The sequence below is a fragment of the Podarcis muralis genome, chromosome 8, assembly GCF_964188315.1.
Source record: "Podarcis muralis chromosome 8, rPodMur119.hap1.1, whole genome shotgun sequence".
NCBI classification, from domain to species: Eukaryota; Metazoa; Chordata; class Lepidosauria; order Squamata; family Lacertidae; genus Podarcis; species Podarcis muralis.
In genome coordinates, this window is record NC_135662.1 from 45,010,140 (window position 1) to 45,026,340 (window position 16,201).

At 40.2% G+C, this 16,201-nt stretch overlaps 1 protein-coding gene across 1 annotated transcript in view; it reads right to left on the reverse strand.

Annotated features, from left to right (window-relative positions):
• Positions 1 to 1,280: 1,280 nt before the first annotated feature.
• TTC39C (tetratricopeptide repeat domain 39C) overlaps positions 1,281 to 16,201 on the reverse strand; it is a 41,039-nt gene continuing 26,118 nt past the window's right edge. Inside the window, exons 7-14 of the mRNA XM_028737169.2 lie at positions 15,013 to 15,106; positions 13,988 to 14,095; positions 13,320 to 13,429; positions 11,072 to 11,195; positions 8,153 to 8,250; positions 7,826 to 7,930; positions 5,817 to 5,855; positions 1,281 to 5,527 (exon numbers count right to left, since the gene is read on the reverse strand). Of these exons, the coding sequence (XP_028593002.1) occupies positions 5,438 to 5,527; positions 5,817 to 5,855; positions 7,826 to 7,930; positions 8,153 to 8,250; positions 11,072 to 11,195; positions 13,320 to 13,429; positions 13,988 to 14,095; positions 15,013 to 15,106 (768 nt within the window). The 3' untranslated portion in view covers positions 1,281 to 5,437. The remainder of the gene's footprint in view (positions 5,528 to 5,816; positions 5,856 to 7,825; positions 7,931 to 8,152; positions 8,251 to 11,071; positions 11,196 to 13,319; positions 13,430 to 13,987; positions 14,096 to 15,012; positions 15,107 to 16,201) is intronic.

A 16,201-nucleotide genomic window follows, 5' to 3' on the forward strand; every position in this document is an offset into this window, starting at 1 on the left:
CACTGACTTCTGTGTGCACCTGAAAATAAAGTATGTGAAGAGACCCTGAAACACAGCAGGCACAGATCTCCACTGGGGAGTTCTTGTAAGCTTCTGAGGCTTCACAGTGTTCTGATTTTTGTTGTCATGTATTTTCTAATTTTGAACATTGTGGACCAATTCTCTGTAACTCAGGACTTTAGGGGAATGTAAAAGACAAGTGTGGGAGTGAATGCAGGTGGACTCTTGGCAAAGCTAGTAGTCAAGTGAGTAAGCAATTGAGTATAGGCAGATAAAAGGTTTTCAAAGCATGCATAAGCATGGAAAGCAGAAGTAGAACTTTGTAGATCTGGAATTATTCAAACACTCAGGTAATTAATACAAGTGAGTTTTGATTCCTTTTTTTAATACTAATGTTTTCAAAATGCTGGGATCTATTCAGGCATTTCCCTGTCTTATGTTTGAGCTAAAGCTTGAAAGCACTGAACTATCTGCAGGTCTGTACTACAGATTAAACCGTATACAACTGAGATGACCACCTAAACAAAGATGATGAATACCTAAACAAAGTGATTTTTGAAAAATTCTCAAACGGAAGTAGCGAATAGTCTAATGGATTTTATGCAACCATTACACTGGAAGAGATTGAAGGCCATCTAAACTTAACCCAGCACACAAAGACCATTCACCCACTTGCAAAACACAGATCAACCTGTGGCACAATTCAGCTCACAAAACAAACTCCAAGGCCTCCAGGCAACTTAATCTAGAGGAAAATCCCTTACCAATGTAAATCATACCCAGTTCATACCATGTAAAATTTATCCAAGTTATGCCGCATGAATTATTGTGAATGTGACTTATGCTACAAAGCTTCCAGTGACTTATGCGACTTATGCTACAAAGCTTCCAGGCTAATTGTAGCAGTCTTGGCACTCCAATAGAAAAAGAAGGGAACCAGTTTTCAATGCAATGGTTCACAAGTGAGAGATGTGAAATTGTACAATTTCATTGATAAATATTATTGTATCACATTATAAGCCCAGCACACTCCATTTCCTTTGAGCTAGGCTAGCCAAAAAATTAACTCAATATAAATTTTCTTTTGATTTCCACAGTTTGTTCAATTTAATTAATTGCTCCTCTATTGCATTAACTCTGCTGTTATTTGCTGTGCAACAATTGTCCCTTTCACATTTGTTTGATCAAGCAACCCTCCTGGCTAAGCCGCTGATGTAATCTATGCAGGTGCTGAGGGATACAACAGGATGGCATTTAAAAAACAGAGGTCAAGTCAGGAAAATGTTCTACAGATTTTATTTAAGAACCAATGTGGTAAATATAAGAAACAAGCATTGAAAGTTTAGTGGCAGAACATAAAGTGTTTGGCTCCGGGGGGGGGGGGGAGTGAATACATCTTTTAAGGAAAACATTTTTTTTTAAACGGTAAACAAGTACAGATTTTGCATGGGAAACATGTCTTTGCAGTACACATGGAATACTGTTGTCCAAGCCACAACTGAGACCCAGTTCATAGGTTGAATTTTGCTTACACAAGACATGGGCAGTGCATCAACTGAGTGGCATGAGTACTATTAAACAGCTGGGTTTCCCTACAGTAGACACAGGGGAAACTAAAAGGAAAGAATCACACACCCTTGTAACCAGGTATATTTAGGGAAAACCAGCAATTTTAAGTGCATGCTCACCATTCAACCAACATCTCCACATGTATTCTGTATGCTGATATTTCTATGCAAGTATGAATCAGTTCTGAGCTGAATATGGTAGAAGTACTCAATCTGCAAAACCTGGAGAAACTAAAACATGAAGAACAAACATTCAGGTTCCGGCGGCAGCCCAGAACATTTGAGCCTTTGTTCTCACTGAGGTGATAAACCAATCTGAGCTGTACACAGAAAACTAGGTGTTAGGGAGAAGGATTCTAGGTTAGAAACTTCTTTTCCTGAGAAGCTAGTCTTCTATGTGGAGGTGTTGTGGTTGTCAAATACAGAGGAACATTTAATCCTGTGAGCCCACTTCCTCAGACTTTCTTGAAAGAAGCCAAACACAGGCCTACCACCTCAGAGGAGAACGAGGCCTAAAGACCCAGCCTAGATATGACCCTAATTTGAATAGACCAGAAGGGGAATTTAATCCTTTCTCTCATCAAAATTCCTTCTGCCCAGAATGGAAAAAGGTAACAGGCCCTGGTATTTATTCTCGCAAGTGCTTGTGTGTATTGCTCAGTAGGTGGTTAAGCACCACCCTCCTTCCAACTCTGATCAAATTAATGCCCTTGCAACTGCATTAAACAAAAACTATTGGGAAACCCTCCACACGTCTCCTGCACCACATCAAATTTGGCCATAAGTTACACCATTCACTCTGATAAACATCCAGGTATTCTTGAAAAACTATGCATATTTATCACTAGAAGGCTACTTAACTGAAGGGTAATTACAAAGAAGGGAAAACCCTCAAATCTTGTTCTTAATTTTAGTCAGCAGAAATATTTTTTAAAGTACAGGTTCTGTAAATTAAAGACATTTATAGCACACCAAAGTAAACAATCTAAAGTGACATGTAAAAATTCAAGTTATTCACTTGAAGGACGTCATAATGCAATAAGGTATCAACAACAACAAAAATATACCAGACCTGGTAAATTCTTAATAATATATATATATATATATATATTAAACCAATGAGATGCTTACTCTGTTATTGCTATTAGACCATGCCTCCGAGCTATAAAGTATAAAAACTTATTCCAATTACATAAAATACAGCTGAGATTATTCTCATCACTGGCATAATCTAATATAAAAATACCTTTGACATTTACAAGATAGAGGTTTCTTCTATGTGTGCACGAGAGGGGTGGGAGTGGGGGGAATACATGGATGGCACTGAGCATACAAGGCGAGATTACTTTGCTTGCAGGATTAGCACATCTCAAAACAGACCTGGCGACAGCAATAGGCCCATGGTCAGGTCACTACTGTTTTATTTATCATCTAGACACTTGTGAGGAGCCCCTCCTATGAACCCATCATGCCAGTGCAAAAGTCTTCTAACTTTAATAGCCTTGCTCAGGCATTTATTGGTGTGTAATCCTCAAGTCATGTAAACTGGCACAGGTGTACTTAAAACAGTTAACTTCTACAAGAGTCTAAGATGCGGAGCTAGTTTAACTTACTAATTCGTGTCTAAAGAAAAACTGCAGATAAGGTAAAGTGCTTGCACCAATTAAAAAAAACCTAGCAGAAAAATTGTGTGTGTGAGAGATTCATAAGCAATCAGGGGTCAAAAATGCTTTCATACAGGCACATAGCTCCCAACCCACTACGTGTTTTAAGTTTTGTTAAATTTTGTAGCTGTAGGATGGCTGCTCCTGTTTCATGAGCTCAACATTGAAAGCTTATCCTCAGATCCCATGACCATGCAGGGATGAGGATGCTGCTGCTGTGTTTGATACCCATTGACTCTCTGTATGACCACCAAGGGTGAAACAATCTTGTTGTGAGGCAACTGCAATCTCTTGCTTGAGCGCTGCTAATTTCCCAATCCCCTTGCCCTTCCAAGGAATGTACTGCAAGGATCCCAACAGGTTGTTTTTTTTGTTTTTTTAATCTCCAAGCCAAGAAACAGAATGGCAAATCCTGCCATTTAAAGCAAACAAAAGAGCAAACATCCCATGTCTACAAAATGAAACCAAAGCAGATAAGCTGTCAATCCATTGAGAAATGGGACTTCTCCAAAGCAATAAATAAATAATAATAATAATAAAGAAATATTCACAGCATATAGTGTTACTAAAAAGTAAAGGTGTAGTTACATCTCTTAAACATTCAACTTCTCTTTTTAAAAGGCAGCAGGTTCAGCTGTCGTGAAGTGCTTTTTACTGGCCAAAGGGAGAGTGGGGCAATCTAACCCACAGCTCCAGTCAATACTTGGCAGTTTGGGGAGCAGGCCTATGCAGGTTGGGGAATGCTCTTTATGCACTGCACCACACGGAGTATCAGCGAGAGCTGGAGGTGAAATGTGGAGCCCCCTGCTTATATTTATCTCCACGTGTTCACTAGAAGCATGGCAAGGTCTGAATCAGGGCCAACAAATTTGTACTCTCCATATGCCAAGAAAGTGTTGGAGCCAGTCAGTCAGGTAAAGTACAAACAATATAAGCATTTTTCAGAGTGTGCCAGAATAAAAGTTTATAGCTAGATACCAGGAGTGAAAGTAAGGCTCTAACCACTTTGAAAGAAAAAGGTACTTCAGTTCTATAAAGTTACACAATTCCCAAGTATTCAGGAAAACTGCTATTCCAAAAATTGGTGTTTGAGTTGTTTTTGATTTTTTAAAAAAACACTTACTTGTTAAAAATAAAACACTAAAACAAACTGGAATAAAGATAAGTGACATCATAGGTCTGGACTGCCACATGGCAAGTCCCATTATATTTAACATATGAGTGATAATTTGTAAACACCTTGTTAACAGCAAAGCTAGTAGGCAACAGTACCATTTAAAACAGATAAAAAATGTCTTCAACACAATTATTAAGGGTTTAAAAATAAACATTTGGCTGAAAAATAGAAGTTTCTAAATCTTCACACAATTTAACATAAATATAGGGTTAGGCTCTGTTACACATGCATTTGGATGATCAATATAACTTAAATGAGCAGGTTTGCTGTGCTGTGAGTGAGCCAGGCTTGATTCTTTCCAGGCTCGCTCTGTTTTTGTTGGCCTCTGAATAAAATAATATCTATTTCTGCCTATTTACAGTTTCAAACAATTAATTACACAGTACTGTTTCAACAAACAGTTGGTATTCCTCTTCAAAAGAACAAATATACCTATCCAAAATGAGAGAAAAAAGCTTTTTGCAGAAACTGAGCCAATGTTGTTATAGAAGTCAAAGTGTGCTTATTGTGGGCTCATTTGTACAATCACAAGCTAAATATGTTCCACTTGTCTAAGAACAAACAAAAAAGACACACCTCAAAAGCAAAGGCTTCCAAACCTGGAGAAGTCCTCTAGCACAAACCCCACAGAATCCCAGATAAAGATATGAAGACAAGTGGGAGGTGGGGGAAGGAATAATTGAGTAACAACTGCCTCTCCACGACCTAACCCAATTTTCCAGTCCCCATCGCCCCAGGCCTTCACATACCTATCCCAGAAGTTAGACAACTTCTAGCTCCCACTCACTCAATTAGGACTTGTGCAAGAGAAATTGCTACTGGATTAGGCCCTAGGACACTTAATATTTTTTGGCTAATTTTGCCCTTAACCATTGAAGATGGTAATGTTTTTCTGCCACCAACTCTAGATGTCGTGGAAAAAGTGTCTCTGGCACTGGTGGTTGTTTTCAGTAGAGAAGCTGGTCCTCCTAACAGTTTTGCTCTGAGTGCAGAAACAGGGAGAAGAAAGAGTTGAGGCATCCTGCCCATCACTGGGGGACCACTTCTTTTAGAGAGGCTAATGCTGCATGTATGCGGACATGCAATCTGTTCTCAAAATCATACCCTGTGAATTCCTCCTGCAATGAAAAAGCAAACAAACGAATACATTAGCCTATGTCACTCAGATTTACCAAAAAAACATGGTAACTTTTACGCAGGACAGAATATGGCATTTATTTGTTTATAGGGCATAGCTCAATACCCTCAATGGCAATGCAGGCTGGGAAGGATAAGAGGTTTCCATTCACATCCCACAATTACTATTAGCAATGCCACCCTCCAAGTCCAGCCAGGCTATATCATGAAGGAAAGGACACCCCATCTGTATAATAATAATGCTCAATTCATTTACTTTTTTTTTTTTACCTTTGCCTGAAGCAGTAATGCTTTGCCTCTTGGTACTGTCTGCAGGAGGAAGCAAAATGTCATTTTTTAAATTTGTGTGCAAATGCAAGAAAATAATACTTTGGGAGACAGACAATGGCACATTATGGGACTTTCTCCATTTCTTCACTCTCTGCTTAAATCTGCTTTGGAGGTTTTCCAAACCCTACAGTGAAAAATTGGGGGGTAGGCAGGGGAGAGGAGAGGACATCTTGTTGCACCAGTGGAAACTTGTTCTATGGTCTGGTTAGTCACCACTGAATGTCCCTCTTTAACTGGTCTAATGAGAATTCAAGTTCTAATAATGAGTTTGGCTAGCAAAATGCCAACTACCAGAAATTAGAGACGTAATTTTAATAAATAACGTCACTCAATAAGTTTTTAGGTATCTCAAAATAACTGGCAGCTGTCTCTCCACATTAAAAAGAAGAACAAATTTGCACACACAGTGGGTGATATTCAATTAATGAGTCCCATTAGCACAAGGATTTCTGCTTGTGCAACGTGACTCCCCCCCCCCCCCAAATCTCCTTCTAGAAAGCAGTAAACCTCGCAGGCCATCTTCCACATGCATTGTGTGTTTTTAAGTATACAAAAATGGGGCATACATAGCCCTTGTATATCCCCTCCTTTTCATATAAGGATCCAAATAAAAAGGCAAATTCAAAATACTGATACATCATCGATGTGCCAGTGGATCTCTGATTTTCATGTTCAAAACAAGCTCGTGCTGCCTTTCCATGGTCTTGCTGGAGAGCAATTAAGAGGCAGGTCTGAAAAGCATTAATTAAAAGCTATTTTAAGACCTTCTCTTTAAATATGGCAATGAAGAGAAGTGTGGGCGGCTGAGTGTATGAAGCATGAAGAGAAAGAGTAAGAAGATCTCTAATTTTTACATGCCTAGATCTTTACACTCTTACTAGCTTCACAAGTTTTACCACGCACAGTTGGGAGGCACTAAGTATATGTTAATAATGCTTGGACAACTCAAGAGTGTTCCCTACTGGAAAAGGGCTTAAGCAACCCAGCAAGCCACCCATTCCTCGCTCTCTTTACCTGTACCGATGCTCTTCCCTTCCCTCCTAATCTCACCCATGATGCTAACCACCGCTCTCCCACTTCACCCTAAATGTGCTGAAAAGGTAGGGGTAGGAAGAGAGACTCCAAGCCACATTCGTAGCCAGCTAATGCCTGGTTTAAGAGTAATGCTGAGCATGCAAAAGAAAGGAAATAAGAGGAGACAGAGAACCCTTACCCAACAAGGGTTCAATGTATGTAATTTAAAAAAATTGACCACTAGGCTCTACCTACCATACTGGCATAGCATCAACTACAGGTCCCTGACATGCTAATGCTACATGTATACAGACCAGCAACACAATTTAGATATCTTCTCATGCAGTATTCTTTAAACTTTTATTGTGATACTTGAACTCAAGCTTCATTGCAAAAGGGGAAACGGGTCACCTGACACCATGCTGATGTCATGTGACCAACATCAGAGTGGCTGGGGATGGTGGAGTTCAGGAACTAGCCCGCCAGGCTGAAAAGGTTTTCCACCCCTGAGCTAGATCATATGTTGAAATGCCATATGCAATTCATTTGACTCCATCTGAGAATATCACCTGTACTACCAGTGCAATATCATTTCACAACATTTAAACATTTTTCACCAACAATGCTGCAGTGACTGAATAAATGGACATTTCAAATGGACCACTGATTTTATTGCACTGATTAAATGCAAGAGTCATATCAATAAAATGCTGGTAAACTTGATGCAATTATGTTAGGCAATCAGTAAACTGGTAGGATAAGATTAATACAACTCCCCAGAACACAGGACCACGTGTTAAAAATAAAACCACTAAGAAAGGCCAAAAAGAGAAAATGCACATTCCAGCTTGCTTGCAACCTTCCTCTACTTCTCTTTTGAAGTAGTAATGTCACACCAAATTTTAGACAGTTCCAAAGTATGCTGTACTGTTTACCTGTGGGTCTTCTAACAAGAGACAGCCAAGTTCATAGCAAGCATAGGGTTGGATATATAAATTGTTTTGGCGGCACAGTTCATCTTTAAGGGCTCGTTGAAAGAACTGTAAAACAAAATTGACACATTCAACACACAGTGACATTTCAAAGAACAAGAGAAACCTTCACACTGGACAACATATTCTCAGATCTTGCAACTATCTTCACCTGCAGGGCCTGTTGATTTGCCAGTTAGCTTCGGAACCAGTTAATGCATCAAATCAAAAATAAACTTGGAATAACTCCCTAGCTCTTAGGAGTTCAGGGACTTTAGAAGAGGAACATACCTGAACAGCATCTTCAGCATTTCCTAAGCATTTGTGTATGGCCCCAAGTAGCAAGTTCTTTAAACCAACAACAGTGGAATCATCAATTTCATGGCAAGCTTTATCAGAAAAGAAAAGGTTGAAGCATTTAGTTTTTAAATTAGATAAAAAAATATTAAATTTAGTTCAACAATTTGTACACAATTTTATTACAATTGCCTTTAAGCAGTATGGGACACGGGTGGCGCTGTGGGTAAAAGCCTCAGGGCCTAGGGCTTGCCGATCGAAAGGTCGGCGGTTCGAATCCCCGCGGCGGGGTGCGCTCCCGTTGCTCGGTCCCAGCACCTGCCAACCTAGCAGTTCGAAAGCACCCCCAGGTGCAAGTAGATAAATAGGGACTGCTTACTGGCGGGAAGGTAAACAGCGTTCCGTGTGCTGCGCTGGCTCGCCAGATGCAGCTTTGTCACGCTGGCCACGTGACCCGGAAGTGTCTCCGGACAGCGCTGGCCCCTGGCCTCTTAAGTGAGATGGGCGCACAACCCCAGAGTCTGTCAAGACTGGCCCGTACGGGCAGGGGTACCTTTACCTTTTTTAAGCAGTATACAAGAAACCCAACGTAATTATAAAAAAAAAGAATTAGATACAGAAAGCTGCTTAAAAAGCTTTAAAATCAATCTTCCCCAAGTTGCTGCTCTACAGATAAGTTTGGGACTTCAAATTCTCATCAGCCAGTGGACAGGGATGATAGGGGTTGTAGTCCAAAACATCTGGCGGGCAAATGATTGAGGAAGGCCGCTTTAAACCTATCCCCTAATCTTCTGTCTCCACTTTAGACTTTTTAGTCCAATCAACATCTGGACAAAAAAATGCTAATATTCTCCCCTTTCAATCAACAACCACCAGATGGATCCGGTGCCAACCCTACTACTCGTGCATGTTGGCAATGGGTCCGATCTGGGCTGTGGAAGCAGCAGTGGCTGCATAGCTCCATCAAGCTCCACCAGCGCCAGCTAGGGGGATGGATTGACCCCTAAACATTCATCATGGCCATTCAAATATGCAGGAGAGCCAGGTGAAACAATATATGAATTGGCTCATAGTTCAACCAACACCGAAATGTTTATAATAGCTTTAAAAAACACTGTTCTATTGCACAAATATTTTCATTTATGTTTATGCTGGAGGAAATGCCAAATGCGTTTAAAGAAGCAGCAAATTTATGTTAACTAAGAATTGGTTAAGAAACAAAGGAGCAACGAAAAGTTTGTGAAGTTACCAATAAAAAACGAATAATGTAAAGTGTTATGAATCCTTTACAGTGGACGCTCGGGTTTCAAACATGATCTGTGCGGGAAGCACGTTCGCAACCTGCAGCGCCACGTGTATGCACGCGTGGGTTGCAATTTGGCGCTTCAGCACATGCGCAAAGCTCGATTTAGCGCTTCTGCACATGCGTGACCTCCGAAATCCAGAAGTAACCCGTTCCGGCACTTCCGGATTTTGGAGCATCCATAACCCAAAAAAACGCAACCTGAAGCGTCTGTAACCTGAGGTATGACTGTATTTGCATGAACCAGGGAGGAACATGTTGGACACAGAAGTGTACACACACCATGAGTTTAAGTCAAGCTTTCCAGCCTTGTATTCTGTATGAGTCAAATGGCACAGAAAAATGAACTTCTGGAAATATGTTCAAGTTGCAGCCTTTACCTCTGGGTGGCTTTTCCAACCCTAAAGCCAATTTCCCAAGGCCTAAAGTACAGTCATAAAAGTCAGAAGAAGGCCTTGAGAAGCTATATACTGTTTATATACAGAAATGTGTTTTAAGTCTTGTCTAAATTGCTCACAGCGAATGCCAGCTGCCATTTTTAATATGAATCTCTTCCATCCTAAGGCTTATAGCTTCTTCAGCAACCCGAGACAAATGACATCACCACTAGGATCAGCACTGGCACTAAAGAACTCTCTTAAAGAGATGCATGACAAGGCATCTGTATAGGAATGCTGTATTGTTTTGTTTTTCCTTTGAAGCAATATGCTTTTTATCTTCAGAAATCCACAGTCTAACAAAGCGTGCTTCAAATTAAGGCAAAACATGAGTAGATAGTAAAGAATATTTGTCATCTGTGCCTGTCTCTACTTCCTGAAGATGACAGATCTGGCATCAGTTATTCATGCCCTAATTTCGAAGTGAATAGGTAGTGACAATGTGGGGTTCCCTTTAGACATTCAGGAAACTTCTACCAGTTGTCATCAGGTACTGGAAGACTGGGTCTTATACCATCCCTACTGGTTGCCCATCTGTTTCAGGGCTTTATTTACACTGCTGGTTCTGACCTTTAATGTGTTAAGAGTTTAGGACCAGATTGTTTCAGAAACCAGTTGCGATATATGAAGATGCAGACTGGGTAACTAACAGCCAACCCTATCTATGTAATATCAAGTAATCTTTGCTGTGCACAGAGGGGAGATAGTGAGAGGAGAGGGGGTGGCATAAGCTGGATGGGCAGGGGCTAACTGCCTCAGTGTGCCCCTACCTTGGACTCCTGCATCTATTGATAGCTCTTTCTCGGGAAGCTACGTGAGCACTGGTACTCACAGCCTGAACATCAGAAATAAAGGGAACAATGGCAAACCACAACACTGAACCAGTAGCTACCATGCACTATATTTTGGCTCACATTACTGCCAAGAATATGTTCTGATCGGTGGTGGGAGAACAATACTCAAATTTCCACAATCTGGTTTATTATCCACTTCAAACTGCTTATTATTCAAAGCCCAAGAGTTTATAGTGTATCAATCATTAGATGAGTAAGCCAGTTTCTGCCTTAAATTGGCACAAACTGCAAGTATTAGCGACAGAAAAGTGAGGGTTTGTAAAAGAAACAGTTTGTGCAGAAAACAACAATAAAAAGAAACAGACATCACATCTTGTACCTTGACTCATGTGCTGTAGGTTTGGGAAGGAGCAGTTTGGAAGAGCTTTCCATAAATACAATACTTCAATGGATGCCAGTATACAGAGTTGCTTGGTTGGTTTCTGCTTCCTAAATCTATCTGCCTGAAAACAATAAAATGGTTTATTTTAATTTCCATCTAAGCCAAGGGCAAGAAGTTTTCAACATGTTTTCAAAATGCAACCTTTAAAGTTATACAATTGGACAAGCTGAAGGATATTTTTAACATTCAGCCAGAAAAACAGCAAACCTCTAAAGACTGAAATGTCAGCATAAAGAATCATGTGCCACAACATAATACTCCAGTGTATCCCTAAACACTACAAAGTGTGTGCTGTTCAGGTCTTCAGCCAGTCTAGAACAGGAACTTTGTAGTACTGTTTGGGACATGCAGGGCGCACATTTTTAAGTCCCACTCTACCAAAACATTCCCCTCTAGTACTGAAAGGCTCAGAATAACAACAGGCTGATCTTTGCGCATGACCATGGTGCAGCTGGGCATTTAACCCTGTTCTTAAATTGCTTTGAGTCTTTTTTGTACAAAGCAACTAACAAATATAAAGATCAATACACGCAATGCAGATCTCATGGATTTAAAGTTAAAGGCACTTCCCTTTAACTTAAGAATTTTGCGAAGCATTTCTGAGCTCACATCAAAGGAGAGCATTTATGTTGCATGTACCTACTTTCTGGATCAGATTCCTAATCATAAAGAGTCACAACTTGTCTTGCGAGGACGAGAGATTCTTTCCAATTAGTTAAGAAAAAAGCAATTTTGTGGGCAAGTCCCAGACTCCAATGGAGAGATCCATAGCATATCACTTATTAGATCCTTCAACCTCATTCAACCTCATCCACCCAGACCAAGCCACCCCCATAGCAGAAATGTACTGGTTTTAAGGTCAACAACACACACTTGGGTTACTGCCCAACACCATGTCCACAGTTCCCTCTTCTAATTTAGATCTGCCTCCAGGAATCTAAACTCCTGGTATTATCTCAGGTATCAACAAAGCAAGGGGACAAACATGGGAAAGTTTTCAAGGGCAAGAGAGGACAAAGGAGAGAGAAAGAAAAGGGACCAGATAAAAGAAGTGAAGCCTTTTTCTCTCCAGATCACTTGTTGGCAATTTAAACTGTTTGACACTCAGTGGTAGAAGCTGAGATATGAAAACTAGGAGCTAAATGGGACATTAAACTAAGTTATGTGAGCCACAACAGAATGACTAGGCAAACTTTTTTATAACAATACAAAACTGAAAATTAATGAACTGCTGCTAAAATCTTATGTTCATTTTTCACATGGTCTAGTCCTTATCTGAAGACTGCAAAAAAACACAAAGCCATGCTTCCCCTGCCTGCCCCCTTAATATTCGAGGGTCCCTCAAAACACTGCCTTTCTGTAAGGCCAGCTGAGAGGCAGAACCTATCAGCTTGCTTGATGCTGCAGTGATTTCTTGGAAGTTGAGCAGGCAGAAATTTCTCCTCCCACACCCTCAGCATCAGCAGCGGCAGTTTAAATCAGAAATTTTAGGTGCAGTACTGCTCAGAAATTGCTTGTGCTAATGAAATTCCCAGTCGCAAAATGTGCCTAGAACAATGGGAGTTTTAAACGCTGTTGACACTGCTTTAAGCCAAGACATAAAACAAATGCCATACAGAGATTTTAAAATGTTCTTACAGCACTAACCTTAATAGGATCATTCTACAGACACTAACAGCACAGTAACTGGACAAGGAAAACGGCACAAACATAGCAAAAAAATGGATTGTCTATTTTTCTCTTCAGAATGTCAGATGCACTATAATATTATTTTGCTTTCCCATTAAGACAGACATGGTATAGCTTTTCCAGTGGAATTCTTCCACTACCAGTTTCCATTTACAGAAGTATTCCTGTATCTGGTAGAAGAAGCATGCAAAATTAAGATTCTCACTAAAATTATGTGCACTCTCTCCATAAGGAGAAAATAATGTACAAACCAGCACAGCATTGAATTATTCTCTAGTGCTGATCTCCGGGGGGGGGGGGGGGGGGGGGAGGTGTCCCAGCCTGAAACTCACATGCTTCTCATGACAGGTCCTGACATACTTATTTTAACAGGGTCAGTAAACATCAGTATTTAAAATGCATTGTTCAGAAAAGGTTTTAAAAGTTTCAGCTTAGATTGCTATCACCACCACCACCACCACCGTCATCAAATCAACTCGGCCTATGCTCATCAGACCTTTTTGACCGAAAACTGCTCAATTTGATTGTTTTTTCTTTTAAAAAGCTTCTGGACTTCTTTGAACACATTCTGAGCTCCATTCACATCACCGGTGGCACCTTGACACACTGTAATAAAGCACACACCAAAAGTTTATTCTAGTTATCTTAGGGCAAAAAACCTTTTCAGCTGCCATTCCACATATTCATAAAATTTCTTAAATGTTTAATGACTAACTGATGCCTGAATTTGCTTGTTTTTCTTTCCTTGCTCCATCTTTATGTAGGATACCTATGAGATTATAAGCCTACAGGCAGGTTCTGTGTTGCTTTTGATATTTGTACAGCGCCTAGAAAACCTTAGGTGCTTCATACATAAATAATAATGAGATACAAACAAATGCAGATAGAGGCTATCATGCAGAAAGAATATTGCATGCTCACATTTCATCTAATTAACAGTAAATAAAAATATATAAATACACACCACTGTTACATTAATGTTGTGATTTGTGAAGCTGTAAATCTAAGGTTTATTTACAATACATAACCTAGAAAAGGAAAAATGTAAGTTGTGGGTAGTTTTCTTGCAGAGATACGCTACTGCCATATAATGATCAACAAATTCAACACACACACACACACACACACACACACACACACTCCTATTCATGTAATGATACTTCCCTGCTGTCAAATAGGCATAGTAGCATTGGGACCATCTTGATTCATTTTTAAGACGCTCAAAGGATTCAAATGCATCCTTGAAGTTCATTTCTATCATGCTGCACCAGCCTGTAAGAACAAGCAAAACATTTTTTATACACACTGAAAAGAAATGGTTCATACACGGAATAAGCACACACACACACACACACACACACACACTCACACACACACACGTGTGTGTGTGTGTGTGTGTGTGTGTGAGAGAGAGAGAGAGAGAGAGAGAGAGAGAGAGAGAGAGAGAATGAATATGAATATGAATATATCTGGAGGAAATAGAATCTGCCACTGATGCAGGACTGAGTGAGTCCTGATCCCTCACTGCACATGAGAGCACAAGGGTCTTGGGTGTCAACAGCCATCGCAGAAATGGAGTGGAGTTTCTGTAAGCAGGCAGCTTTTCTGGCAGCAAGCCCATCACACTGCTTCAAGTAAAACCTGCTTGTTTTCTGTCTGAAGGAAGTCCACAAAGGTTAGGAGATGTTACAGTTTCGAAGAGTGGGTGAAACAAAAATGCATTGCTTTGTCTTCTTTTAGAAGCCATGGTGCCTTTAATTATATCAGAAACACAGTCTTCTGTAAGAAGTCACTGAATAAAAACTAGAATCTGAAGTGTAAACACAGCTCTTAACATGCTTTCAAAATGTGTGTGTATGTGGGGAGAAGAGGTGTACTTTTGGTTTACTAATGCTGCACTTTCTTGACAGTAAGCAAGACCTGCAGTCACTCCACAGTCACAGGTTGAACATTATCAATGTAACTTTTTAGGTGTGTGTTAATAAAGGCAATGAGCATGTAGCTCAAGTAATCCTTATGCATCAATGGACAATTAAGTGTGGTAAACTTAATTTTCCCCTTTGTCTATTGACCAACAAATGGTCATGATTATATAATTTACTAACACAACTCAATATTGCTAATTCAAGCACTAGTAGCAGTGATTAAACACAGTAGCAATAAGAAAATACATTAGTATTATTATATACCAATTTCATATAGACAGACATGCTGAATCTCTCTCTGATCAGTTGCCAGTTCCAAAGCAGTATGAAAGGAGGTCAAGGCACTGTTGATTTGACACTAAGGAGAGAGAGAGAGAGAGAAAAATACTATTATCAAAATGCAAATATGAATAAATACCAGTTGTAATCATTACAATTCCAAGCCCTCCAGCAGAGTATGGAAGCGAGGATGGTCTGGTGTGATTTTACTGCAAGCCTGCAGCCCAAACATCAGCTGGCTACTCAAATCAGGTCTGGTTCACAGGACACACTAACTTGGCTTAGCAAGATTACACAAAGGTATGGTCTGCTGGACAGGAGCTGACGGCAACTTTGCTGTTCCCTGGTCATTTTAGCTGCTGCAATGTACTGAGTTAAGCCAAGGTTTGACTCAGTATGCCATATGAACCAGGTTAAGTTCTCCTCTCATTAACCCATAGCTGTAACAAAGGTTTGTTGTTACAGATAGGTAGCCGTGTTGGTCTGCCATAGTCAAAACAAACAAAAAAATTCCTTTCAGTAGCACCTTAAAGACCAACTAAGTTAGTTCTTGGTATGAGCTTTTGTGTGCATGCACACTTCTTCAGATACACAGAATCACACCAGACCAACAAACCAAAGGTTTGTTGGTTCATTTCTCTCCAAAGAGTTTGTTTGTTGCTTTGTTTAGAGAGAAACAAACCACAAGCACTGGTTTACACATAATACTAAGCCAGCCTCCTGTTTTTCTTCCTCCTGACATGGCAAAACGGGAACTGAGTAAGAGCAAAGCAGGCACAAATGAGGAGCTTTCCCTGGCAGACTCTGGTTCTCATTAAACCATGGTTGAAGTATGGTTTAACACTGCACATGAATAAGGCCACTGTTGTGCTGCCACCATTTTAGCTAGCCATGTACAGTTTCAGAACAGTTCACTTCTTCTCCCACAAGGGGTCAGGAAGACACTGGATTGACAGGAATTAATGCTACCAACGGAGCAGCAAATGTCACCCTTTTGCCAAAGGAAAACCTCTGTTTTGACATCTATAACTGCCAACACATTTTGGAGATATTCTCCACACCCATGACCTCTAGAAACTTGCTTTTCAGTTTATTTTTCTTTTTTTAAGAGTCCAGGGTGCCATATTTCATGCTAAATAGAACACTCCCCCAATCCCTGTCCTCTTGACTATAT